Source organism: Haliaeetus albicilla, chromosome 17 (genome assembly GCF_947461875.1).
Source record: "Haliaeetus albicilla chromosome 17, bHalAlb1.1, whole genome shotgun sequence".
Lineage (NCBI taxonomy): Eukaryota > Metazoa > Chordata > Aves > Accipitriformes > Accipitridae > Haliaeetus > Haliaeetus albicilla.
The window spans coordinates 6,971,349-6,998,078 of NC_091499.1; the positions used below are offsets into that span (position 1 = coordinate 6,971,349).

Sequence of the window (26,730 nt, forward strand, 5' to 3'; positions counted from 1 at the left end):
TCAAGAAATTTTGATTTGGCTTATTTATTTATATTTTTTGAAGATTCTACTCCTGCTGATGTTGTGATGCACTGTACTTCAGTAATTACTCAGTGTTTTCAGTCACCAAAAGCTGGGACTAATGAAAACTGAAAGAAAAAATAAACCCACCAACATTGTGGTACTTTTATAGCATTAGTGTTTTTATATAAATAAACAAATAAAATATATTAAAATAACCTTCTTTTGCTGGGCTGCATGGTGTTTCAAACTGACAAAAACTAAATTGGTTTTGGCAATTTTGGAAGCGTTATTTGTGATTTGGAAATGTTAACAAAATGTCTACAAGTGTCAGCTTACAGTTTTTTTCTTGAATCTAGCAATATTAACACCTTCAGGTGTTCCAAAAAGTCCTTTAGGAGATTTCTACCTTCTGTATATGGTTGAGGTGGATACTATAGTAACTATTCCTGTTGACCAACAGAAAAGTAGCTGACAATTTAGTCACTAGTTTTTAACAAGCTTGTTTTAGCAGTAAACATTTGTGTGAGACATTCTGAAACCTTGAAAATTACTTTTCAGTTTGGGAACATTGTGTCTAACACTCCAATAAAACGTCGTAAAGTTATTTCTCAAGAGATTGTAACTGAGGCTGTACCTCTAAATTATCAAAATTCCTGTGAAAGTGTCATTCTGAACTGTCGAAGTATACGAATAGGAACACTACGAAGAATGGTAGTGGAACCTGTGATTGTAAGTAAACTTATTTGACAAATCTCCTTTCAGTTTTTGACGGACGTTGTTCTTTTCATACTTGAACAACGTAATATTTTGCCTTTGTCTGTGAAACAGTAAGTTTGTCTCTAATTTCAGAGGCTGTGATTCCCAAAGAATCCCAAAGTACTATTATGTATTATCACGTACAATCTAGTTCTGGTGTTTAACAGAAACATCATGCCTGGAAAACCCTTGAAAACCCTCTTTACTTGGTTGGGGGGGCTTATGGATTAGCGTGCTTTTGTTAAGAAAATTGAAGGCAACAATTACCAGAAAATGGATATTGATAGGTGGGAGGAAGAAACATGTCTGCAGGTGAACAATTTTGCTTCTGTAGAACAATATTTTTTTTTGTTAACCTTCTAAGTTACATGGAGACTTTCAAGGAGACATTGAATGTTAGTTGTGTGCAGTAAGCCAGATGAAATGCATGCTTCTTGCTGGGGTAACCACACAAATAGCAGAGAGGTGTTACTTGTTCTTTCTACCTTCTGCAAAACTCTGTTATTTAATTTGCTTAAATACTGATAGATTACATTCTCTTTTGAAGGGGTTTTTTTTCCTTCCTATAATTTGTGGTATTTTTCAGACTATTTTAAACTTTTTTGAAAATGGAGTGCATACGAGATCTTAAGTTTCAACAGTCAATATGACTGAGTAAAGAGTAAAGAATATACTTGTTTCTTTGAGTTGTGCTAAAATGTACACTTTGGTTTTTTAAAAAAATTACATTTTACATTTTTATTTTAATTACTTCAGTACTTGGTCAATTGAAATACGTTTACTAACAGTTAAAAGGCATTAAATCAATTTTGGTTTGGAGAAGATGTGAAATCTTATTGTTGTGTTGTCTTCCACAGTTTTGCCTGGATTATATCAAAATACGCCTAGAAAGTCAAGAAGGTGAGGACATCTTTCATTTTATATTAATAATATATATAGTTTGAATGAAGTAACTTTGTCAAAGGAATTAACAAGTGAATCATAATGAAATGTCGATTCTGGTTTTGTTACGTATGTAATAAGTTATACTGGGTGCCTGTAGTCAGTAAGAGGAAAAAAGAAAAATTGAGAGTATAAATTTGACCTGAACTGCCTGGTGAACAAAAGCCAAAAGGATTTGCATTATCTCCGCCTTCTACTGACAAAAAGAAAATTCACAGACAGCAGGAATTAGCAATTTGTGGTGTGCATGCAACTGGGTCATTAGTTCTTCCCCCTCATCCTAGTTGAAGAGCTGTAAATATTCTGGTGATGATTGGCAAAGGTTGTCTTGAAAATGATTAACAATAACAAAAGGCAGGAGTAACCTCCTGTAAAACATGTTACCTCTTTAACATTTTATTAGGTTTTTTTTATTTCAAATGCATAAGTAGAGAGTAAAAACCACACAGGTATCTTAGGCCTTTCCTGTCTATATCTCCCTTTAAAATTTTTTCTTCTTTAGCCTATAGGTTGTATATTTCATGTTACTGAAAGAAATAGAGTGACATAGTTTACGACATGGTGAGCTTACGACTATTGCTGTATTTCCTTTGTTTTCTTTGTAGGGTTTTGCTTTGGGCATGAAAAGAAGTTTTGCCTCCTTTTGTTAAATCTTAAGTTTCCATGAAGATGCAGTCCTATCGAATTTTGCCTTTTGTTATTTGTAAAAGAGGACTAGTGTATTTTGTCACTATTATATGCAAAAAGGTGTCTCACAACCTGTAAAGATGAGTGTAGCCTTTGCTCAGTCAAGTATTTAATTTTCTGCTGCATCTAAAATGTAGATGCATAGAAACTACCAGTTTTCATGCTTTAAATGTATTTAAAAAAAAAAACAAACTAAAAAGCTTAGTAAAATTTGTAGAAAATGTCTATCGGTTTTTAGTCAAAACAGCTGCACAGTGAAATTATTTCCATGGGACTTGATCCCTCAATAGCATAAAAATGGTGTCTCATTAAATGCTGTGTTTATTGAAACATTTAGCACTTTTCCATTTCATTTTTTTGAGATTTGCATCTGGAGGAAGATGGGCGTATTCCCAGCTAGCTCCATTTCTATTAACTTCATAATCATAGCATGATTTGTTTTCATACAAGTAAGGTTCTTGAAATAAAAATGACACCTAATATTTTTTTTCTTTAGATTGATTACAACGGTCATGTTTTTTCAGGGAAAGGCAGATGCTTTGGACAGCTCTACAAACAGCAATAGTCTCCTGCTTTGAGCTTGTTTTTGCATGTTTAAATATATGTCAAGTTCTCAAAATTCTCTCCATACCCCTTGTCAGTTTTCTGCAACTCCCAACTGGTGTTTCAAGGAAACAGCTTTCTGTTTCTAATGTGTAAAAAAAACTATTCACATTGCCTTTAATGCATAAGTCCTATTGTCTGTCTTATGTCAGTGTTAGAGGAAATATTGTTCACAGGTTAAGGCATTTATGGTGAAATGTATTATAAGATGCCTGTCTTAACACAAATGGATGAATATAATTAAAATTCATCTGAAGAGTAGACAGTCTTCCTCGCATATGAAATTCAGTATGCTGCATCTCAGTGCAAGCACAGTTACAAGGATTCAGAGTTTTCTTCAAAGACCAGCTAGCTCATATTTTGGCAAGGACCTCCTATCTAGACACCATTAGAAGGACCTGTATGCCCCAGTTAAATCAGTTGAATCCGGTTTTAAGTTGGGATTGTTGTTACTACTGTCTGCCTCTGAAAGTGGGAAGTTAGGTAAAATGAATTAAGGAAAGTGTTTTCATTTAGGAAGGAGAAAACAGAGGTATTGCTATAGAGCCTTAGGTATTACAGCCTACCCTTGGAAAGCTATTTTGTTTGCTTTAAACAAAAAGGAGAGAAGACTCTAGGAGTCATCTATAAATCTTCATTTAGTCACTAGCTTAATTTTCTCCTTTGTAAGTTGCCAGGGAGATAAAGGAGAATCAGTGCAAGGAGACGGACTAGTTAGATCCATGTAGCATATTTCTGCTACTCTTTTCCTGATGAGATGGCAAACTACTGTTCTGGCCAGTAAATGCTGCCCAGTCGGCTTGAAGGAAGCACGTTGTTGTTGCAGCCTGACTCAGAACTGGGCTGCTTCTTCCCCAGCTAGTGGGACAGGGCTACTGGAGGTTTAGAAGGAAAAGAGACCTGCTTTGCTCCACAGAAGCTGTGGTAGGTGGCCACTACTTCCAGTCTGCGGCCAGTGGATACTTTGCTTTGGGTAACTGTTTGCCTTGTCTTTACAAGGAGCAGACTCCCTTTCTGGCATGCACAGGGGTGTGAATTCAGTTGCCAACAAGAAGGGAGGACGTAGAGGGTGGCTGCTGGACATTGCTAAATGCCAAGAGAAGGGTGGTGCGGGTGGAGAGGGGAAGCACTCCCTCCACTAATAATAAGAACCACTAATACTGCTAAGGTAGAAAGTAATGGTATGTATTTGATGTCTTTTTTTTTCTTTTTTCTGCAGTTTTGTTCAGGGTGATGCAAATTAAACTCTTTAGGTGGTAACCGTTTTACTGATTTTTACTCACCATCTGTCTGATCATGAAATATTTACTAGAATTTAACTTAAGAAAAGCCTTAGTGTTTTTAGGAGTTCCCTGCAGTGTCTCCTTCCTTTTACAGGGAAAGGAGGAGACAGAGTTGTTGCATTGATTTTTATTTATTAGAAGGACTTTATTTTGGCATCATTTCTCCCTCTATTCTGTCTATGTTTTGTCCCCTACATAAGGGGATATAGTTTTTGTGGTGTAGGCTGCCATCAAGTATGTGTGGAAGCTGTCACTAACAAAAGTTTTGAGTGACTACCATTAACCATTTTTCTGGTCTAGAAATAATTACTGGCATTGAACTTTTGGGTCTTTTCAACAAATTCAAAAAACTGTGATTTCACACCTTTTTTCCCTCCATTTTTGTAATTCAGTAAAACCTGTAAAGTACTGAACATTGGCATCAGCAGCATCAGATACAGTGTTAAAAATTTACCATGTTGCTGACATTTCTCTTTGCTAGTAAATTGAGAGCAGTACCTTATTTTTCTCAGGTTATCAGATCGTTTCTCTGCATGTGTTCATTCTCCTCTTCATTTTAAAGTTAATTTTCATAAAGGAACTTGGTCAAAGATAAATCTACAAAGAAAGTTCTACAAACCTGTTGTAAAATGGGTTATAGCAATAGTTGCAAATTTAAATCACTGGAAAGGGTGGATTTTCTGTGGAATAGAAACTAGATTAAAGTTGGTAAGAAGAAAACAGTTTGTTTCTGATTACTTTCCTGACAGGTGACAGTGGAGTGCAGTTCATCTTTTAAGATATTAACAGACATCACTTCCTGGATATGAGTTAATTTCAAACTTTTAAAAACTTTTAAGGAAGTTAATGAGCACATACTGATCTTTTGTTAAAATCGAAGGGGAAATTGTAAAGGAAACCTATGCATTTTTTTCTGTAATTTAATATGACATTGTTTTCTCCTAGAATCAGAAAGCGATATCCGAGAGATTAACTTGAAAACTTCAGAACTTACCAAATGTGAATGGTGCAGTGTCCGAAAATTACCAGTAGTTTTCCTACAAACAGTACCATCAACCTGTAGCAGCCTGAGAGACCAGCTGAAAATGAGTAAAGATAACGTCTGGTACGAATGTAAAGGAGACAGTAAGTAAAACAATTTTAGTCTACTATTCACTTTAAATTGTGTTTTAATGTTTTGGATCGTGACTGAGTGCACTAAAGACTCAAACTGGCATCATTGGCTGGGGTGTTTTTCCAGACACTATCACACTCCCAGGTTGATGAGGAGTACAGGTCAGAACATCTTGGCAAAACTGTAGTCTTCTGTTTGTCCAGTTACAACATTTAGTCAGTTTAGTATAACTGTTTTTACTAATATTTGTACTGAATGAAAGCAAGTTGGTTTGTTTAGCTTTTGTATATGGGCCTTTACATTTATATGACAGCTTTTGGTATACTTAATTCTGCTTTCTGTGCTGTTCTGCTTACAGTCCTTAGTTTCAGTAGAAACTTGTGCGCGTTGGCTTGGGTTTTTTTCCCATAGGCTTGTAGTGATGTTGTGATGTAGACAAATTTCTGCTTGGAAAAGACATGGATTATCTTCATGTATCTTAAAATTGTTTAATTTCAACATAGTTTTCTTCAAGGGTCTAGCATCTTAATATACACACTATTTTTTAAATTAGCATAGAGTCCTCTTCCCTGTAAACAGGCTTTTCTTTAGGTTAAATTATGTGGTTATTTATACTTGTACTCAGCTTCATAGATATATGATGCATTCAAATGGAGGAAGAATGCTTTCAACAATCTCAGAATTGTGTGCTTCCAACATGTAGTACTGTTATAACAACTTCATCCACCTCCTGTAAAAAGTATGAGCTGTAAGGAGTATATAATTACAAAAGTAATTGGAGAGCGTGCAAGGGAACTAGAGACAATCCTGTGAGCAGGCCTTAGACCCCAGGTGAACACAGGTGTTCACAAGTGAAAAAAGAAAAAGCTTCCTGAGTTGTCTGGGTAAGAAATCCTTCCCTTTCCATGTCTCTCAGCCTTTCTCCCCCCAGCTTTTCCCTCTGAAGCAGTGGCGCTGAGCTAGTTTTACACCCAGCTGCTTTATTGTACTTGATACTTGTGAGTACTTTGTGATAACACGATTGCTATTTGCTTTGTGAGCAATGAAATTACTTTAAGCCTGAATCCGTAGCTGTGTAAGTAATTGTGTGTAGATGACTAGTTCCCAAAATAGGAACACCCAAATTCCAGTTAGACACCTAAGTTCTGTGTGCAGTGAATTGGGAGATATGCTGCTGAAGAATTATTTTTCACAACAGTTAGCATGCCAAGTTAAGAATAACCAAAAGGAAATGGTTACGCATGTGTCTGAAACTCTCCTTCTCCTACAGAAAAACAGGTCTCTGCAGCTCTGAGTTAGCCAGCTATGTGAGACTGGGATTTGCAGCCTGAATCCTATTCCTCTGTCTGACTGCCTAAATAATTCCTCTTAGTGCAACTTACTGCTTTTTTATTTTTCAGATGATGTGAGTGGGTGTTATTTATACAATAGCTGATTGATCCAACTCACATTCTCTAACTTCTGGTAAGGGTGTAGGCTGAGCTATTGAAGCTAAGCCACTGTACCAAAAGAAAGACAAGATTTATTAGGGCTAGCAAGAGTTAAGTATGAGAGAGTGCCTGATTGTATTCTGTTTGCAGAATGTTCACCAGGGGCGGAGAGGTTTGTTTTTTGTTTATGTTACAGAACCTGAACGCAGAGCTTCACTCTTCTAGGTGGTGAGATCCCTTTGCCTGTGTAAGGAGATGAAGATTTTGATTATTGTGACATTTTAAATTCCTTTCCTTGTTCAGATGCATACTTTTTAGAAATGAAACTGGTTGCTAGTGGATTGGAGATCCTTAAGAGATTTCTGTTTCTATGGTAACAGAAATCTGATCAGAGAAGAATAACTATTTCTTTTGTGAAATTGACATTACAGGTTTTTGTACTTACCTACCCAACAACACGTGCCTAGAATCACTGAGTAGTTTTGTTAGAACTTTGTGCTTCTAATATGTGATATACAGTTTGTATCCACTTTAGTTGTCTCAAAAATGTACTTTTTTTTCCCCTCAGTAGTCTATTCAGTTTAGTTTCTAAGCAGTGGTTTAAGTTTTGTATCCTACTTGCTAGCTACCCCAAGTTAAAGTAGTATTTTTTTTCAACCTGTCACTGTTTCTGAGAATCTCTGTTGCCTGAAAGAGCTGACATGTAGGTGTCAGTGCTGTATATCCATGTAAAAGTGATTCTTATAGACTGTTCTAGCTAAAGCCTGGGGACCTCTGGGCTTATGTGCTGTAGTGGCTTTAATATGTAAGATTTTCAAAAAGCAATAATGTTTTATAGTATAGTCTTCTAGGATGAGGACAGACTGTGAATCTACCTGAATCATGGGGTCTCATGTACTGTTTCTTGTTTAATTTGGTATACGTTATCTTAGTTCTCTCTTTTTTTTTTTCTTTGCCTTTTGCAATCACATCTGTTTGAAAGTAGGAGAAAACCAGGCTGAAATAGTTTAAAATAAAATAACATGTAGATGTTGAAGGAGTTAAGTAGATGAAAGCCATTTTTATAATAAACATTGAGACCACAAAAACCCATCTACATTCTTAATACAGTTCTCCTTTCCTAAAAAATTTCCACAGATGAATGTGTATCTTCATTGATTTTTGAGAGAGCTGCCCTAGACTTCTTACTGTTGACATAGGAGAAATGAGGGCATGGTGTTTCCCTTTATAGAGAGGAAATTATGTACTGAAACAATAGGATAGGAACTGTAATAAGAAAAAGAGAAAGTATTAATTACAGAGTCTTACCGTCAGTAAACAGAGAAGCTGTTATTTCAAAATATGTTTTAGCTTTGCATTCAGTATTTTCTAAAAATGTATCAGGTCTAATAATTAACATTTCCAGATTAAGGCAGAAGTTGAATGCACTCTTTTTTGCAAATGTAGGTAGAAGGGTTTGGTAGTTACTCCTTCAGTCTATCTGCATACATTTGTATTACTGTTTGTATGTATTGTCAGCAGTGTGTACATGTGTTGGCCCACAATTCTTTGAAATCTGTTTATAATTGTGACATATCTTATTTTGTTTCTAAATGAATGATTTTCTCTCTGCTTTTTCATAGGTCAAGAAGAACAGTACATCATTTTGATTTTTGAAACTGGTCTTGATCCTCATGCAAACTCAATATTTGAAAAAATAATTACTGACATTGGTATTAGAAATAATATTTCTGACTTCTTTGTGAAAATTTCCTTTGAAGAAGCCAACGGCAGGCTTGTTGCATTTACTAAGTGCTTGGAAGACAATTCCAAAGGAAGTCCATCTCACAGAGAAAACAAAATAAAAAATGTAATTATGTTTTTGGTTTAGAACAAATTCATTATATTATTTGGGTTACAAATACACTGAAGATAGTGTGCTAGTCACTAGACAAAAAAAAAAATCCCAACAACTTCTGCTGGCTTTTATATGAGGATTCTAAGACTGGTCCATGGTGGGTTATGAAACTATGGGAAATAGTCTGTGCTTTCACAATACTTCTTAGTGTGTTTAGTTTGATTGTAAGGTTGTACAATGGTCCACAAGTAATGTTGTCATTTAAAAACTACTAAGGGACAAGAAGTTTGTACTATAATTAAACAACATAATTGTTTCCAAATTCATCTCCTGGTAAAATTATAATATTTCAAACCAGAAATTAAGTTGCAGTGTTGTACCTAAATTTAATTAATGCTTTCTTTAAACTAAACTACCTCTTAAAAGAATTTGAAAGTTTTGTGGCTCTGCAAGAAAGGAGTACAGACCTAAGTGTAATAAATGAACTAGGAAAGGTAAAAAAACAACTTGAAGTCCTTCTCAAAAGCAATGGGTGTTAAACAGCTGCACTTCACAAAGCTTTATTACCTTCTTGGCAAATTTGAGCACACTATGCAAATTAATATTGACTTTATTCTTGTAAGGTTGCTCCTGAGTCCAAAATGCAGCAGCGAAATAAACAGTTACCATATTTTGATGATGATGAAGAAATTGGAGAACCTCATACAGTATTTATTGGTCCTATAGAAAAGTAAGATATTTATCTTTGCCCTGTACCAATTTTCTGAGGGTTTTTTTGGCATTTCATATTTATTATTGAATGTATTTTTCTTTTCAGGTTGATAGTTTATCCACCTCCTCCAGCTAAAGGTGGTATATCTGTGACCAATGAAGACCTCCATTGCCTAAATGAAGGAGAATTTTTAAATGATGTTATTATTGATTTTTATTTAAAGTAAGTTTTATTTCAAATCAGTTTTTAGTTATCTTTTAGTGTGAAACTTGGAAAGTTCTGACATAAAAAAATTCATAGGTCAGTTGATAACACTTGATCTCCAACTATGCATAGTACTAATTTTAAAAGTTGTTTTGTATTTTTGCAAGAAATTTTGGTTCCTCCTCTATCCTGCTTGACAGTGATGTTGTTCTCACTTGGAAAAAAGGTTCTTTAAAATTTCTTAGCATCTGAAGAGGAATTTTAATGGCAAGGAAAAAAAAAAGGCATTTTTAAGTTCAGTTGTTTTTTTCCAGAGTATTTGTGTTCCCTGGAATTTAATTCGTTTTGATTAACATAATACATAAATTAATTTTTTGGTGTCACTGACGCTACAGATGTTAGGAATGTATTAAATTGTTACATGCTGCTGTGTTTATGCTACACATAAGGTGCATGTGTATAATTTTCAGCCTATTAAAATATTTCAGAGGTGAAAAGAAAATTAGTGCATCACTCTGGGAGTGTTTGGAGATTTACTGGCTCAGTCACAAAATACAGGGCTTTCCTAGGTAGGTCGTAACAAACTCATTGAAAATTTGTTTTTCTGTCATGATATAAAAATAAATACAACAGCAGCAGAACAACTTGTTGATTGAGCAGAGTACTTAATACCTTGAAATATTGACACAGAAATTGCATTAATGAGTATCTGTTGTTAGTTACCACTAATATTCTTATAGCTATTTTGTGAGAGGCTGCAACGATTTGCTGGGGAGGTAGCACTGTTGGCAGTCCTTTTTATTCTGGTGATGAATACTTTGAGTTAACACCTCCATTAATTTTTTCTTCTTTTTTTTTTTTTTTTTTTAAACTAATTAGGTATTTGGTACTTGAAAAACTGAAAAAAGAGGATGCTGATAGAATACACGTGTTCAGTTCATTCTTTTATAAACGCCTTAATCAAAGAGAAAGAAGAAATATTCATGAAACTTCAAACCTTTCGTAAGTCTATTGATAAATCAGTTTTACTAAGAGCTAAGTACAGTGATGGCTATATGAACAGATGCTTTGCAGAGGCAAAATCCTTACAGGCAATATTACAATACCAACAGAATTCTAGGAAGCATGCAGACCTATAATAAACATAGAATATGCCTTGAAAAATCTTAAGAAACTGTTAAGGTGAAAATATCTCAAAGTAGTCTTTCAATTAAAACAAGCCACCCTACAAGTCACATGTTGGTTTCTACTTGCAGAATACAACAAAAACGACACGGGCGAGTAAAAACATGGACACGGCATGTTGACATTTTTGATAAAGATTTCATTTTTGTTCCCCTTAATGAAGCGTAAGTAAACATACCTTTTTATTACATTTACATGGTAAAGGCTTAAAATTCATAATTCTAAAATTGAAAGTTATATTACAGTGTGAATTGAACTTTAAGAGAACAAACATCTTTTTCCAGGTGATAAAATAGTAATGTAAGATCTTTAAGTGCACTGTTGTTGTATAAGTATTGGACAATATAAAGACTGAGCAAAAATGAACTTTGTTGAGCACTTTTTCTGGGTTTTACCTGGGTTTTGGAGTTCCTTCTTCTAAGCTATTGATAACTTTTGGATTTACCTCTCTTAGTCCTGACTTTTTCTGCTAATGAGATCTCTTTGGTATAGATGAGATCATCCTTTAGTTACAATAAACCTATATCAGAAGAAAATGGAATTGAAGGTCTCTACTGCCCTGTATTGGGAGCTTTATTCTTTTTCTTTATATCCTTTTGTCCTGATATTTTTCTTGGGTCAGGAAGCAGACTGTTAGCATTCTAATGGTTGTTAAACACTTTTAATAATGCTTGCTTTCCTTAAGATCAGAGCAAGTTGTCACAAACACAGTTCTACATTTCACAAAAAGACTCTAAGCAGTCTTTAAGCCAAAATATTTAGGAAAGTTGAACTACTGCATTTCAAAAATATACTATAAAAACATAAATGAAGGACGGAGAGACAGGAGAATTTTAACTGACTTACCATATGCATACCTAACTGATCTTTTGAAAATTCAAAGAATAGGGTGGTTTTTTAATTAAAAGCTCTTCAAATAAATTTATCCAGATACCGTGCCATTGTGCAGTGGGAGGAGAATTTCTGAATCTTCTCTTTTCCCACCTCCTCCCCAGCTGAATTCTGAGGCTAGCTGTAGAGAGGCACTTAGGAGGTAACTGACCATATATCTGTCTTTGTTATAAAGTCCTAAGTAAATCCCTGAGAAAGCTGCTCATAAGCACTGAGGTCAGAATTTGAGATGCTATGACCTGTGTACAGCCATGGGAAGATAGTCAGTCCTTAGGTGATGAAAGTTACTTGTGTGTAAGATATTCTTTCTGTCCACTGCAGACTTCATCCTTGCCATGGTTCTCCCCTGAAGCTTTAAATACCAGAACTTTGAAGTGTCTGTCGCTCAAATTTGAGTTGCCTTAGAGCTTGTTAATATAGTTTTCTTCCCACCATCCTCTTGTGTCATTCACACATCCACATTGGTTATGCATAAGATAAATGAGACTGATCATGCTGCAAATGCCAGACAGTGTGACTTAGAAGTCACCTGAAAATGAAAAGAAATAGTTCTGTGGTTTTGCAAGAATTAGTTATATTGCTAGTAACTTTACCACATAGTGGTTTTCACTCTCTTTTTCATTTAGTGTTAAGCAACTAAAGCAATGTCTACCTTAGGAAGTAGTGCATCTCAGTAGAAGTGAATTTGCAGAACAGAACAGTTTGTACTGAAGGCATAATGTTCACGCCATGTATGGGTTGGGGATTTTGCTTTGGACTAGCTTGGTCTCATGGACTCATGGACTCATGCAGTAGTGATTACAGCATGAAAAGTGTACTTTTGGTCTGCATCTTTCATCTGGAAATGATCCCGTTCACACTTTTTCGAACTGTCCTTCACTGTGAACTGAAACCTGGTAAGTGGTGATAGTAGGACGTGCGTTTGCAAAAGTAGTTTCTTGGTATGTACAGTAAGAACATTGCAAAGCAGAAAAAAAACAAGTATCCAGGGAGATGAGAAAGAAAGTGGCGGTTTGGCGGGGGGAGCGAGTTTGGTTTTTATTGTTGTTTTTGACCTGCTTTCTGGCAAAGAAAGCATAAATCAGATCTTCCATATTTCTTTTTAATTTATCGTTATTAGCTGCTAGTATTTTTCTTGGATGCACCTTGTTATTCTGTCTCCTCTTAAACATGTCACTTCCCCCATCCCCCAAATCGCAGCATTCAGTTTTGAGGAACAAAAAGCTGAACTTTCTGGGGGGAGATGCTAACATATTTAGGAAATAATCAGTGACTTGACAATGAAATACTCCCATTATGATGAGTAATTAGTATCGCAGGACAGAGAGGAGACTGGGGAGCTACCTGGGGAAGAACACAAAAACTGGCAAGTATGAAGGCTTCTAGGCCTCTTTCTTCCTTATATTGCCATGACACAGAAGAATAGCAGGTTTTACCAGGTGACTTTTTGACTGCTCTTTTCCATATATTCTTGTGTTTCAAAGTGGGTCAAGAGCAGACAACTGGAGTCGTCTTAACTTACTTTTTCAGTCAGAAAGGGTTTTGAGGTTTTGCTGGTTACTTTATTTCAAGTATCTCTCTTACTTCAATATATGGCTCTTGGCTTTATGTTGAATTGACATATAAATCCTGTTTTATTTTCATTAACTTCAGTACCACTTCCGGTGCTTCTTAGCTTCTCTGATACTGAACCAGGACTGCTGACAAAAAGGGCCATAAGTATCAGTGCCGATTTTTGTTTTTTAATGGCAAAATACTAACCTGAAGGATTTCTGATCTGGTTAGCAAATACAGTATAGATCCTGTTTGTGTAAGTTACAGCTTCAGGTAACATTCTGTAGCTGTGTATATAATGTGTTATGAAATATACAGCCCCTGGACTTTGTCTGTTAATAGGACTGTTTGGTTTTTTTTATATCGGGGCATTGCCTCATAACTTAAAGGGATGAGTGAAAACACTAGGAGTACAAGGAATCAGTGGTAAGGAGAGACAACCAGTTAATGCCTGTGGTGTAGAGAGCAAAGTACATGCCATTCTATGTGGTTTTTGGAGAACCTGGTTTTCAGAATGTTTTCAACATGTCTTTGCCTGGACATCTGTATGTGCAACCTAATATAGTGTAGTAGGCTTTCATCACCCACTTCTCTTCCATCACTTTATTCCTTGTCTTCATAGATTATGATCATAGAACTCACATACAGCCTTGACTTGTCTAGACTCTCCCAGTGTTTGCAGCTTGATGCATTGCAGCGCTGCAGGTATTTTTCAGGAATTTGCCACCTGGTTTGATGCTGGTAACAAGTCCTTGTAAACAGAACTTTTTCTATGTTTTACAATAGTGGATCAAAGGTATGGAAGAGTTTCTTTCGTTCCAGTGGAAGATCTGCATTCATTACTATTTATAAAAGGTCTCAAACCTTAATCTGTGGCAAAACTAGTCTGGTTGAGAACGAATCTCAGAGTTTCTTTTGCTTCTTTGTGTCTTGAATTAAGTGGTATGTGAAACAACTTATTCTAGGATTTGAGAAAACTTGAGAGCTTCTCTTGTGTTATAAGAATGCTGCTAATGGTTGCTCCTGATAATGCTTCTCCTATGCTGCCTAGAATGATGCTTTCTTTTCTTTTAGGACACAGGTGTTTTTTCTGGCAGCTGGTTTAAGAGTACATTCTAGAAGTGATTGCTCTGGAGTTGCTGGACTTCAGTATCTACTTCCAGAAAGTCTTTCCAGACTCTCCCATAACCACTAGCTTAGGGAATCTGGGCTCATCATCTAAAAAGTTGTCAAACTGCAGTAACTGGAGGTGGGCAGGATGAATCTAGGGGAGAATTAACTTCAGAACAATATGGCTGATTTAACCATGACTGCATCAGTGTCCTTTGGCAGTCCAGTCCTTTTTGTTCAAGTCTCCAATGGAAATAGGTTGTTCTTTTAAAAGTAACAGGCTGTCTTCTTTTTAGATCCAGGTTAATTTGCTAGTCTATTTACATAATTGGTACATAAAGCCTATATTAATAGAGCACACACAAATTCCAGGGTTTGGCAATACTTGATGTATTCATTTACTACTTGTGGTGAATTGTTCAAGACAAAACGCCTCCATACTTCACATGCTGCTTTCAAAGGCCATTTACTGTAACTGCCACTGAGTTTCAATGGAATTTAGGCTTCATAATCATCTAATTATTTTTTTAGTATGTCAGTTAGATATGCATTTTTAGCTACTGCTGTTTATTTTTTCTAAAACATATTGAAATGTGGCTTCATTTGCATAATACAAAGCTAGGTTCTGTTTTGTTATTTGCTGTAGGGAATCAGAGAACCTTCAGAAAAATTCTAAATCGGGTCAGTCGATACCTACTTGCAATGCCTCAATGCCTGAATTTGCTGTTGCTCCATTTCTGATTGAGTGGCAAGCCAGTGAAGTCCAAAGAGGCAAGGAGATAAGGAGGAAACTGGGGCAAAACTTACCTCCTATCTTATGTTGGAGGATGTAACTATTTTTGATCCTGAAAGGGTTAGAATGTCAGTTCTGTGAATGGTGAGGAGGACAACAGAGTCATGGTGATGGCATTAAAAACACTATTTTCTCCCCTTTTTTAATTCATTGTTGACAAGATTTCTTTAAAAATGTGACACGTCATATACAATTGGAAGATCTCATAGGTGGAAGAATATGGGCAATTCAGCTATACCATTAGATCTGATTACTTGTGTTGCTAGTGCTGAACTACTAGAAAACTCTATACAGCCTTAAAACATGAACTCTACAATCCCTAATTCATGCAGTGATAAAGAAAATGTTAAAAAAGAAATAAGCTTTAATTCAAAGAAGGAAAAGAACGTATAAAGTACGAGCAAACTTTTAGACAGCACCTGTTTTCAACTAATAGCATCATATTAATGAATTTGTCGGTGACTACTTGCATGGAGTGATCTTACGTTTAGAGAAGACTGTGAAGGCTTGACTAAAACCTGCTCAGAAGAGTGAACAGCTATTACAATATATCTTTGATAACTATGGGGGACAGGATTTAGTTTTTTGTGTGCGTGCACGTACACTCAGTGTTTTGTTTAGTTTTTACCAACTTCATGTTTAACTGTGAGCATTAATGTAATTGCGAGTTTTTAATGTATTTTTTTCCTTTGCAGTGCCCACTGGTTTTTGGCTGTCATCTGTTTTCCTGGTTTAGAAAAACCCAAATATGAACCAAATCCCCACTATCATGAAAATGCTACAACACAGATAAAATCCTCCTCTTCAGATGGAGAGAGCAACACACCATCTCCTTTGCCAAATGAGTCAGATGCACAAAACTCGCCTTCCAAGTCCACAGCAAAGAAGACATTGACCAAAAAGTATAATACAGCTTTAATTGACCCAAACACTGAAACAGAGGACAGTGAGTCTTCATGTTGCAGAAGAAGTCCTTGTAGGGGAAAAAGTGCTTTCAAAAAACTAAATCAAATAGACAGTGATGTGGAAGAACCTAACACTGTGGAATCAGCATGCCATAAACTAGACCATAGGACTCCGGACGAAAATGGTATACAGGGTGAATTCACAACTGCTAGCCAATCTATGGGTATGTAATTGTAAAAATATGCACATTTTAATGAAAAGTCTGGAGACCTCATACCTGTTCCTACTTTTGCACTTGTGTGAACTTCATACTTTGAAAGTTTAGTATGTGGCTGAAGTCTGAGTACTTGCAATACAAGTAATCTATAGCCATTGCGTATAAAATGTTTTTTGTGGCTGTTGACAGAACTCTCATGGCAAAGGGCTGGAGATAAAACAGTGTCTTCCTAAATCAGATTAATTTTTCACACAAAATCATTCTGTAGATATCACTTTGCATCACTTAAGACTGTAATTGTTAAGGAAAGGATAGTATTTGACCATGGATCCTCATAATGTATGTGCATGGGGGAACTGAATTAAGATTGTATGAGTAACCTGAGTTGCAGTGTCTTCTAGCATTTAAGGTTTTGCTTCAACACCATTAAGTTCTTTGATGTCCTGATAGAAGGTATGTAAAAAAGATGAAAATAATTAAAAAAAAAAAATCTGTCACATGACTTCACGTTGCATTTAGAGAGGCTTCCTCCATGCATCGCTGCTGTGGAAGCTGATTTCAGTGGTCTGGAACAGCGTTTGTACCAAAGTGAACAAAGGAGCTGATATACTTTTAAAGGCAGATGAAGGAATTGGGAAAAGATTGTTTTCTCTGCGAGTTGTAAGGTTTGGATCCCTTTGAGGCATAGAATACAAAACATCTAGTCACACAGAAATTTTTACTTTAGTCACCGATAGTATTCTTATTGACTTAATTTACACAGTAAGTAATTGCATAGCTTACAGTACAAGATCTGGAAAGATTATTGAGCATATGCTCGATAACCTGCATACTGCAGGCTATTACAACTTTAATATCTTTGTGGGTATAAACACTCTCCTACTTTCTAATCTAAATTTATTCATTTGTGATAACATTGTCACTTCTCCTGGAAGGTCTTGGTGCAGGGTTAGGGGTGTGTGAAGATCTGCTCTTGTTTGAATTTATTTTTTCATTTTATTTGTGATTGTTACTGTTTATGATATTGCTGCTGTGTGGTATGGTCTCCCGTGTCATGGATGCTGCTACTGTTACTTGTCTGTAATTAGTTGGAACATGCTTTTTGACATTTTTGCTAGGATTACATTTCTCTTTTTTATGGCTGCACTGTATTGGTGGCTGATGGTCATTCTGTTGCTGGCTAAAACACTCAGACTCTCTTGCTCAGCTATTGCAGATGATGCAGACATTCTTAGGGGTCACAGTCCTGGTTTAAGTGTGAGATTGAATTTGAGATTGACATTAAGCACAGGTTTAGGCAGCTAAATTAGCTGTGCTGTATATCTAAACTTCCATTTCAACTAGATGGAAGATGGGGATGTAGGCCTTGGGTTTTCTGCCCAGGTTTCAGCTGTTGCTCCAGAAGGGTGTGGTTCTTGACTCTTGACTCTGCCAAATCCATATGTATGTCCTGGATATCCTAGGATATCTCAAAAGTGCCCCTTTGATAGTATAGTCAATGAAACCAAGAGACTTCCTCTTCTCACACTAAAGCAGACGTAGGGTAGCCATTCAGGTGAGTAGCTCCCTGCTCTGTTTATGGTCTCCACTTAACATTGTGAGACCCTAGATGCCTACAATACATAGGAGCCTACACTTAGATGTCTTGATCATATAATCATAGAACCGTAGAATGGTTTGGGTTGGAAGGGAACGTCAAGATCATCTAGTTCCAACCCCCTGCCATGGGCAGGGACACCTTCCACTAGACCAGGTTGCTCAAAGCCCCGTCCAACCTGGCCTTGAACACTGCCAGGGATGGGATAATTGATTTGATCAATTTGATTGATCTCAAACTAAATCCTGGTGTTGGACTTGTAAATCAGTAGGAGTTGATACCTAAATAATTATGAAGAAATCATCTGAAATATATATCTATTTTTGTTTATTACTTAACTAATCCCCTTTTTATTGCTCAGTTCTTGTATGAGATCTGATTCTTCTCGATACCAATTTTTATTTTTTAGGAATCTGTCAGCAATAAGTCACATTAGTATATGGCCTACTTCTTCTGCTAAGGTCTTTTCAAAGATACTGACTAAGACTAATTCCCAAGTTTGTCCCTGTGGAACGCCACCGATAACCTCCTTCCAAAGTGTTAACTTCAACTTCTCTGTTGAAGTATTCTCAGATGCAGGTCTTCTCTGCTTTTTCCATTAGCTAGTTCATTGCCCTATTTACTGTTTTTATAGAAATCCTAGTTTTCTTTAAGTAATACGTCCTCCAGTGATGCCATAACCAACACTTCTATTTTTGTGATTGTTTAGATATATTGTATAGCCTTCTAGGAGAAGTTTGCTTATGAAGATTTTAGGTTTTGCTGGCATGAGTTATTCATTTTTCACTTGCTCCCATATAGTGTGTTAGTTTTCCCCTCAAAATCTGAAGTGTTGCATGGTAGTATAGGAAGACTAGTGAGCCTGTAGCTGTCTGTATCTGCTTCTTTCACAGGTATAGCTATAATGTTCATTATTCTTTATTTCTTCAGATGCTGTTTGTCAAGTGACTAAATATGTGGAGGGGCTAGGGAGTGAATTTATAGATACTCTTTCTATGTAGCAAACAGTGAAGTTTCACAAACATTTCTAAGCAGCTGCTCCCAGGAGAGCTGATCATGCATTCTACCTTCCCTAACAGCGTGTTCCCAAACTGCCTTTTCCCTTTTACCAGCACCAGTCTTCATATAACTGCACAGCGAATCTGATCAAGGAACTGATTCAGGTTAAAAAACATTAAGCTTGTGGCTGACTTTCTCAGTCTGGTCCACTATGTTTGGATGTATTTGGTGTCATGGAAGGAACCAGCTAGGGATGGGAATAAGTGGTTATATTATGGACCATAGGAGACTGCCCCTTTTGGTAGCAGTACCAATTTATACTGTTGTAAAGGCTTCATGGAACTACAGGGTAATTTCATGGTGGGTTTTAGTCTAGGTCTCTAGAATTTTCTTAGGTGTTTTACAGAATAAGGAACAGTTTCTGCTGTGTTACTTAGAAGAAACTTTTCACTTTTGTTTGTATGCGTGAATAAAATATATCAGCTGTATCACAGTTATTGTGAGCAATCCTGAGCAAATCTGAGGCATTTAAAATTAGTTTGGTCTTCAAAGATGACATAGTATTTGATGTTTAAATATACTACTATCTGTGATTGATACAGATGGATTGCACAAAATCAGGCTAAACTATAGTGAAGACTCAGCTGATGGCAGTAAACTAAATGAAGATGAGCTTATAGATTTTTCTGAAGACCAAGATAACCAGGTAAAGAATTAAGCAATTTTATTTGGGAAATACAAACTGTTGTGTTATACTTTGAATGGGTCGCTTAAAAGCTGTATACACATTGTAAATGTGCATTGTCTAAAGCTAGTTATCTTTACAAGTGTCAAATCCAAAGCACTGGTTACCTACAGAAATTTGCAAATCACCTGACTGGAGAGGATTGTACATTCGTTCATTAAACTGTGTAATAGGAAACTGCTGTACTGATCCTGCATTTCATTTTCTGAGTCTTTTGCATAGTGACAATATTACATAACGATTTTAGTGGAAAGTCAGCACATTTCTATTTTTCATCTCCCCTACGCCAGTTGTTTATCTACCAGACCCAAGAACAAGTTACTCTTCTTTCAGCTGCGTTTCCTGGAGGCATTTATAGGGAGGTGCTACTCTGCTGGTTTGTTTCACTGGTGCTTCTCCTAATCAAATTTGAACAACATGGATTTATAATCAAGTTGTGTTCTTGTTCAAATTGGAAGACGTTTAGATTTTAGAGCTGTGGAAAGACTGATCGTTAAAATGTCCTTTACTGATTCACAACTGGATGCGAGGGCATTGTTCCGTAGCCCTGTTGCTTCTACACTGTAAGTTCAGTGTGAGCAAGCTAGGAGTTACACATTTACTCTTCCTAATTGGCCTTTATGTTCATGTTTCAGGTGTGTGACTCCCAAGTTGTCTGAAATAAAGAATCGGAGGCTATCAAATATACAGTCTAGGAATTACCTATTTTTCACCTTTGAGTCCAGAACAAACAATCATTTTCTAAAGTCTACAGCTATTTGTAATGGCTTTCAAATAGTATGTATATGTGTGCAGAAATATAAAAGCTCCAGTTTATGTTGAAACCCAACTATGCTTTTCATACAGACGCAACCCACCTCTCCTGTCATGCCACTTGCCCAAACATTCTGTGATTCTTGCCTGATGGAAGTGCCTTTCTATTTTGTAGCAGTTAAGAGTTCCCTGAAGATGGAGAATGCGTAGTAGAGTGTTTCCAATCTGAAGTACGTGGCATGAAGGCAGGGAAGAAAGCAGATGGCCAGCTGTGTTCCCTGAGAGGAGGCAAAGACCCCGAGTTCCCTCCTTGCAGTGTAGCTTAGAACTTAACTCAGGCTGAAGCTGTCACTGCTATCTTCTAGAATGCACAAAGCAAGTATAGAAATGGTAGACCATGACAGGCTGAGTGCACCTTCACATCTGCCAAAAATGGAGTTGAGGCTGCGACAGAAACAAGTGTATTAGGAACTAGGCAGTAGTTTCTCATACGATAACATCTTCATGGCATACCGTGAGGATTTCAGTCAGAGGATCCTGTGTGTTAGTGTACATGATTCTCACCAAAAATTTCACAAATCATGCTGATATGGGGGGTTCTCATTTTTGGAAAGCATCTCTTTCCCTATAATGCAACGGTCTGTGGTAGTTAAGTGAACTCTGTAGAAGGGTAAGAAACCTTGGATCATTGCATTACTTTTAGATACAAGACCTTAGTGGTTTTATTCATAAAACTTCTGTATCTTTTATAGCAATCAATATTGAAATCAAAAGGTCAAAGGGTATTCCCAGGTTTGTAGCATGACTGTTTTTGCAATCTGTGATCTATAGTATCATGGTGGTTTAATTTCCCTTGCCCTAAGAACCAAGCTGGTGCATTCCAGAGCAAAGATCAAATTTTATTTCTGAATTTGTTCAGATTTTGTCTCATTTCATCTAGGAGATAACATACATGAAACTGCCAAGCAAGTTTCTAGTAATCATTAGCAAGGGAAGGCATTGATAATTTGGATTATAACCAAATAATGGAGATGCAACCCTTTTAAGCCAGCAATGTTTTGAAAATGTCAGTTGCAGCTTTTTTTCTAGTTTCAGCAGTCGTTAACTCCGTGTCATTCCAGCACGGATTTGGAGAAGCCATGTGACTAAAAGTTGGTAATGCAAACTTTACAAACAAGGAATGGTTTCAGATTAAAGCTACCACTTCTTTATTAAACTTATGTTATTGGTCTTGAATAAAAATGGTAAGTATAGCAGTAATTTCTTCTGCATCTGTTTGAAAATCAATATTAGCTTTTAAACACCTGTAAACATGTTGCTTCTGTAGGAAGACAGTAGTGATGATGGTGGCCTTGTAGATGATAACTGTAATTCAGAAATGGGACAATGGCACCTGAAACCTACTATCTGTAAACAGTAAGTATTAAAACAGTTAAAATGGAAATTTCATAAAAGTTTATGAAATTTAAAAGACAGTAATTATGGGAAATGGTCATATAGCAGTCTTCAAACACTTTAATCAGCATGTTATTAGTATTTGAGAGAGAATTTTATACTTTGTAGTATCATCATCTTCAGTGAGCAGAAAATTTAATGAATGAAACTGCGAGTGAGATAATAGCTTTTTGGGTTTCTGTTAAGCCTGTGTGCTGCTTCAGGCAATTGAAGATTGTTTCTTCAAATAAGGCTCTTCTTTGATATCTTGCACTTAGATTCCTACAAAAAAAAAAGGTGTAGAGGCATGTTTAAAAGTATCCTTCCATATTAAAAAAAAAAAAAGTCTTTAAATGAAAATAACTAACTAAAATTAGTACTAAATAAAACCTTTGTCACCACTCAAATTAGTACAGGAAAATGGGAATAATTTTAACTGCCTCCATTTCTTAGCTAAATGTGTTCTAGCTGTCTCTCTTTATTGTCTCTTTTTGTTCTTAGTATTATTCTTTTTTTTCTCTCTGTCTGTTCTTAGCATTATTCTTTTTTATCTAATAAGAATGTTCCACAATACTAAGTTCAGTTGCGCTTTTTTTTTTTTAAACTTTTTTCCCGTTTTGGATTTTCAAACTCTTAAAATTTATTTTTTTATGTTTGAAACCCAGAAATTATTTATTAATAATTGACTGCAGTTGCTTGCATTTTGGTGTGACAGAAATGCATGATTCCAAGTCTAGAAATATTGTTACTTAGTATTGCTGTCTTCACAATTTCGTCTGTATTTTTCCCCAATTTATTTATCCTTTTTTTTGTTTCTGTCGTTGTGAATATAATGGTTACTATAGAAAGGTAAAGGCTTTCACAGTACGTTCTTACTGTGTGATAAAATTATGTATTAATACATGATATGGCATGTGTTCTTAATACTTTTTCATGAAGGGGTAGAAATCCATCTGTGTTGTTTTAAGCATATTTATGAGCTTCTGGTTATAGCTTGGCTAAATTTGTCCCATTCTGATGATGGATTATCTGTACATAATACTTTCCACTAGACTTTTTTTTTAATCCAAACATGAAATTTTGTAAGATCTTTGACACTTAAGTATCACAAGTCATTAAGAGCACTTAAATATTTTACTATTAGCATATTTTTAAATTACTTCTATATGAAAAAGATAATTACCTTGAAAAGGCTTTCACTTCCCCCCCCCCCCCCAGTACTGGATTGTGCATTTTTAAAGAGGATTGCCTATATAAATAGTAACTTTCTTTTATCAGAAATTAAAACAAGTACAAGTAAAAGCAAACATTATTCAAGTGATGATATGCTTATGCCTAAAAAATTACATACATGTAAAATAATTTATAAATTGAAACAAACCTATACATAAATGCATGCAGATATTTTGTCTGACTTTACTAGTTTGCAGTTTCTATAAAGGATGCCTTGTCTGAAAGCATGTGTGTTATTGTTAGAAAACAGAAAGCAGAGCTTTGTGAAAAGTAATTTGCTCTTATTCCTTAAAATATATCTTGCATCTATTGCTGAGATTCTGAATTCTGGTATGAGTTAGCTGTGGTGTATAAATCTAGCTGTTGCCTATAAGGCGGCTGATGTGATTGTTATGTTTGCAGCTACTGCAAAGGTAATATCCTCTAGATCAAGTGATAGGATGTAAACATCTGTAGTGTGCAAGAGAGCGTTCAGGCAGACTTGGTTGTCTAGAAAATGTTTGTTTATGGATACGTTATTTTTCTAAAGTCTATCAAATGGAGTACATGTGTGTTTTGTGGGTAACTGTCAGGTAGATTGCAGATTCATTGGTTGGGATCACTTCTTGAACATGCATACCTAGCATCGTCTTAGGTGCTGGGGACTGTCCTGTCTTGTTCTCCAGCTGCTTCTCCAGAAGGATGTTTATGGGTTCTGCGCCTTACTTTCTAGTCTCTTGCCAGTGTCACAGATACTTGGGCATCTAAAAGAGCACTAGACACCTGAGGGGTTTTAGGCAACTAGATTTTGCCTGTAGCAAATGCTTTCAGTCTGACAGTACTGTATTTTCTAAGTGTATTCTGAAGTTCTCTGTACTTAGTGTATAGTTAAATCTAAAGATAACTTTGCATTTAGCTATCCAGTTAGGGGATTACAGCAGGACTGGCAAAACTTTGTAGTATTGATCTAGTTTTGTTCAAGGTCACCCCACAAATTATTTTATAGCTAGCTAGCTTTGTAACATTGTTTTCCAAACTGCTGTAAAGTATTGTGTACTTAAAAATTGTGTTCTCTCTTAGGCCCTGCATTTTGCTTATGGACTCACTGAGAGGCCCTTCCCGGTCAAATGTTGTGAAGACGCTGAGGGAGTAAGTTTCCTATCTGTTTTTTTTGTTTGGTTTTTGGTTTGTTGTTTTTTTCCAAAATCCTGCAAGAAAACAGAAGTTTGAATTTGCATGGTCTTTTATCATAGATACTTAGAGGTGGAATGGGAAGTCAGGAAGGGCAACAAAAGAAGCTTTTCCAAAGATGTCATGAAAGGTTCCAACCCAAAAGTGCCACAACAGAACAACTTCAGTGATTGTGGAGTGTACATACTGCAATATGTGGAGAGCTTTTTTGAGGTATGTATACCTGTTTCTGTACCTATTTTGCGGGGGGGGGGTGTCTCCTATAGCAATCAGATATGAGGTATTAAAATTGTTACAATAATAAAAGGCTCTCTAGTATAGCTCTTAGACCTATTTGTTAGATTATGCATTATAAATTTATACATTAACATACATAATAATTTTTGGAAAATAATTATCATTATTTGTTGTGCATATGTATCAGAAATTGGAAGCCATGGAACTTTCTGAGAGAATATGAAGAAAATATATTTAGAGTCTTCCTTTGTGTTCTTATAGTGCATACCCTTTAAAATTATCGGGTAAGAAACAGTGTTCAAATTTGAGTTCAAAATCTAAACTAAAGATGTGGTACAAAAAGCTTGCTCTTTTTTCCCTAAGAAATGTGACTCTGAATAAATTCATGAATATGATACAGCTAGTTTTTTTAACTTGCTTTAAAACACACAAGTGGAATCATTACAGCTAAATGCCAAATCTTGATTCCAGTGAAGAACTTGGTTAAAATCTCGCTGACTTTAACTGTCTTGGTCTTCCAGTTACAGCTCCTTTCACAAGTAGAGGCATTAGCACCTTCAGGTCTGGGTTGGGAGGAGAAATGATGGTCAAGTGAGATGTTGTCTGCATGGGACGCTAACTGCGTTTACAGTCCATAGTACTTTAGAGCAGCGTTCCTGAACTCTCCTGTAGGTAGCCTTTCCTGAGGAAGCCGGCGGTTTCTTCTCCATTCCTCCAGCCTCCCCTCGTTCAGACTTTATACGGTAGCAGCAAGGCTTTGGCAGAGTGCGTTCATGCAAATGGAAGCCAAACTCTTTTGCTTTACCAGTGAGTCCTTGAGAGCTCAGGACCGTCCTTGAGCGCTTCCTGTTTTGTGCTCGGGGGATACAAGGAGGCACCCAGTCTTAATAACCTTAGCCCCTTCCTTCTTGCAAACCGATTGCTGAACCGTGTCGGGCTGAATCCCTTGTCCCGCCCGATCCTGCGGCGTGCAGCAGCTTTGCCAGGGAGCAGGGATGGCGTCGGTGGGACAGGTAGCGGACCGCAGGGTGTTGTCAGAATAGGGCTGGTGGGAAGGGAAAACCTCTACTGCCTGCGCGGCCCTGGACTGTCTGACGGCTACCGGACCGGTCACCTCAGCTGCCGAGTACTTGGGAAATTGCACAAGTCTCGTTGTTGGCGCGGCTGTACGGACTGAGTGGGGGGCGTGCTTGGTCTGGTGCTGGGGGACTCTCCAGGCACACCCTCTCCTCCTTTGCGGACCGGTGCACGGCATCTTCTTTCCCCTACTGAGGGTTAAAAGCACGATGCTCGTTTTTGAAACCCGGGGCTCTCCCGACACCGCTCAGCCGCCCCGGCCGGTCCCTCCCCGTCCTCCCCGCCCCGGCCGGGGCTGCCTGCGGCGCCGCTCCCGCCGCTAGGGGTCGCCGTGGTGCCGCCGCGGCCGGGCGGGCTCGGCCGGCTGAGGGCGGGAGGAGCCGCGGTCCGGGGGGGACGGGGGGCGTCAGTTCGTCGGGAGAGAACCCGCAAAGCGAGAAGGAAGCTCCGCGGCGGCAGCAGAGCACGCCCACAGCTGGCTTCTGACCCGCGGCCCCGCTTTCCTTCCCCAAACTGACCCGCGGCAGCGGCAAAAGGCCCCGGTGAAGGGTGTCTTCAGGTGAATTTGGCATACCGTGCTGTCGCTGGGAACCGCACTGATTGGGTTTTGATCATCTTCTTAGTCTGGCCCAGTTCATAATTGAAACGGTGGAAGACCTGCTCTGTTCTTGCCCGTGGTTTTCTGTATCTTAAGTGTCATTCTTCTGACTGTCATTCTTACTGCTGGTGTTAAGTAGCTTCACAGGCAAAGTCAGTTCAATCTAGCAGGCTTTTATTGCCATACTATCTAGTTGATGTTCTGTTTGGACGTGGAGTAACGCTGCTAGCGCAGCATAAGGCATTGTCACGTTCCTGTGTGGAATATGACTGGGTTTTTCCCAAGTCGCCTTGCTAGCGTTAGCTCAGTGGATGAATGTAATTTACTCTTAAATAACCCCGTTAATGATGTAAACTAGAATACACAAAGGGAGGAACTTCTCTGAGAGAAAACACTATTCCACTAACTGTTGTTCGGTTAGGGTGAAACCGTTGTACAGCGTCACAGAAGTGGCGTAGATAATGTCTCATAATAATCATTCTCTTAATTCTTTAGATGAATGACCACTAGCTAGAAAACAGAATGTAAGTATAAAAAGGGCTGGTGATAGCCAGGGGCTTTTCACAGGCCCTGTTTTTTAGGGTGAAATGTGAAACTGACTTTTCTAGTTGGTTATGGTATTTATAAAGGTATTTATAAGGGCAGGAGTACTTAGCAACG

General features: G+C 37.2%; 1 protein-coding gene across 3 annotated transcripts in view; it reads left to right on the top strand.

Annotated features, from left to right (window-relative positions):
- Positions 1–26,730, top strand: part of SENP6 (SUMO specific peptidase 6) — an 83,983-nt gene that overhangs the window by 54,247 nt on the left and 3,006 nt on the right. For all 3 annotated transcript variants that reach the window (XM_069804696.1, XM_069804697.1, XM_069804698.1), the window contains 13 exons: positions 562–732; positions 1,617–1,659; positions 5,220–5,399; positions 8,441–8,667; positions 9,279–9,385; positions 9,473–9,589; positions 10,451–10,573; positions 10,828–10,920; positions 15,800–16,233; positions 19,426–19,529; positions 21,649–21,737; positions 24,048–24,116; positions 24,221–24,371. In XM_069804696.1, coding sequence (XP_069660797.1) covers positions 562–732; positions 1,617–1,659; positions 5,220–5,399; positions 8,441–8,667; positions 9,279–9,385; positions 9,473–9,589; positions 10,451–10,573; positions 10,828–10,920; positions 15,800–16,233; positions 19,426–19,529; positions 21,649–21,737; positions 24,048–24,116; positions 24,221–24,371 — 1,908 coding nt within the window. The remainder of the gene's footprint in view (positions 1–561; positions 733–1,616; positions 1,660–5,219; positions 5,400–8,440; positions 8,668–9,278; positions 9,386–9,472; positions 9,590–10,450; positions 10,574–10,827; positions 10,921–15,799; positions 16,234–19,425; positions 19,530–21,648; positions 21,738–24,047; positions 24,117–24,220; positions 24,372–26,730) is intronic.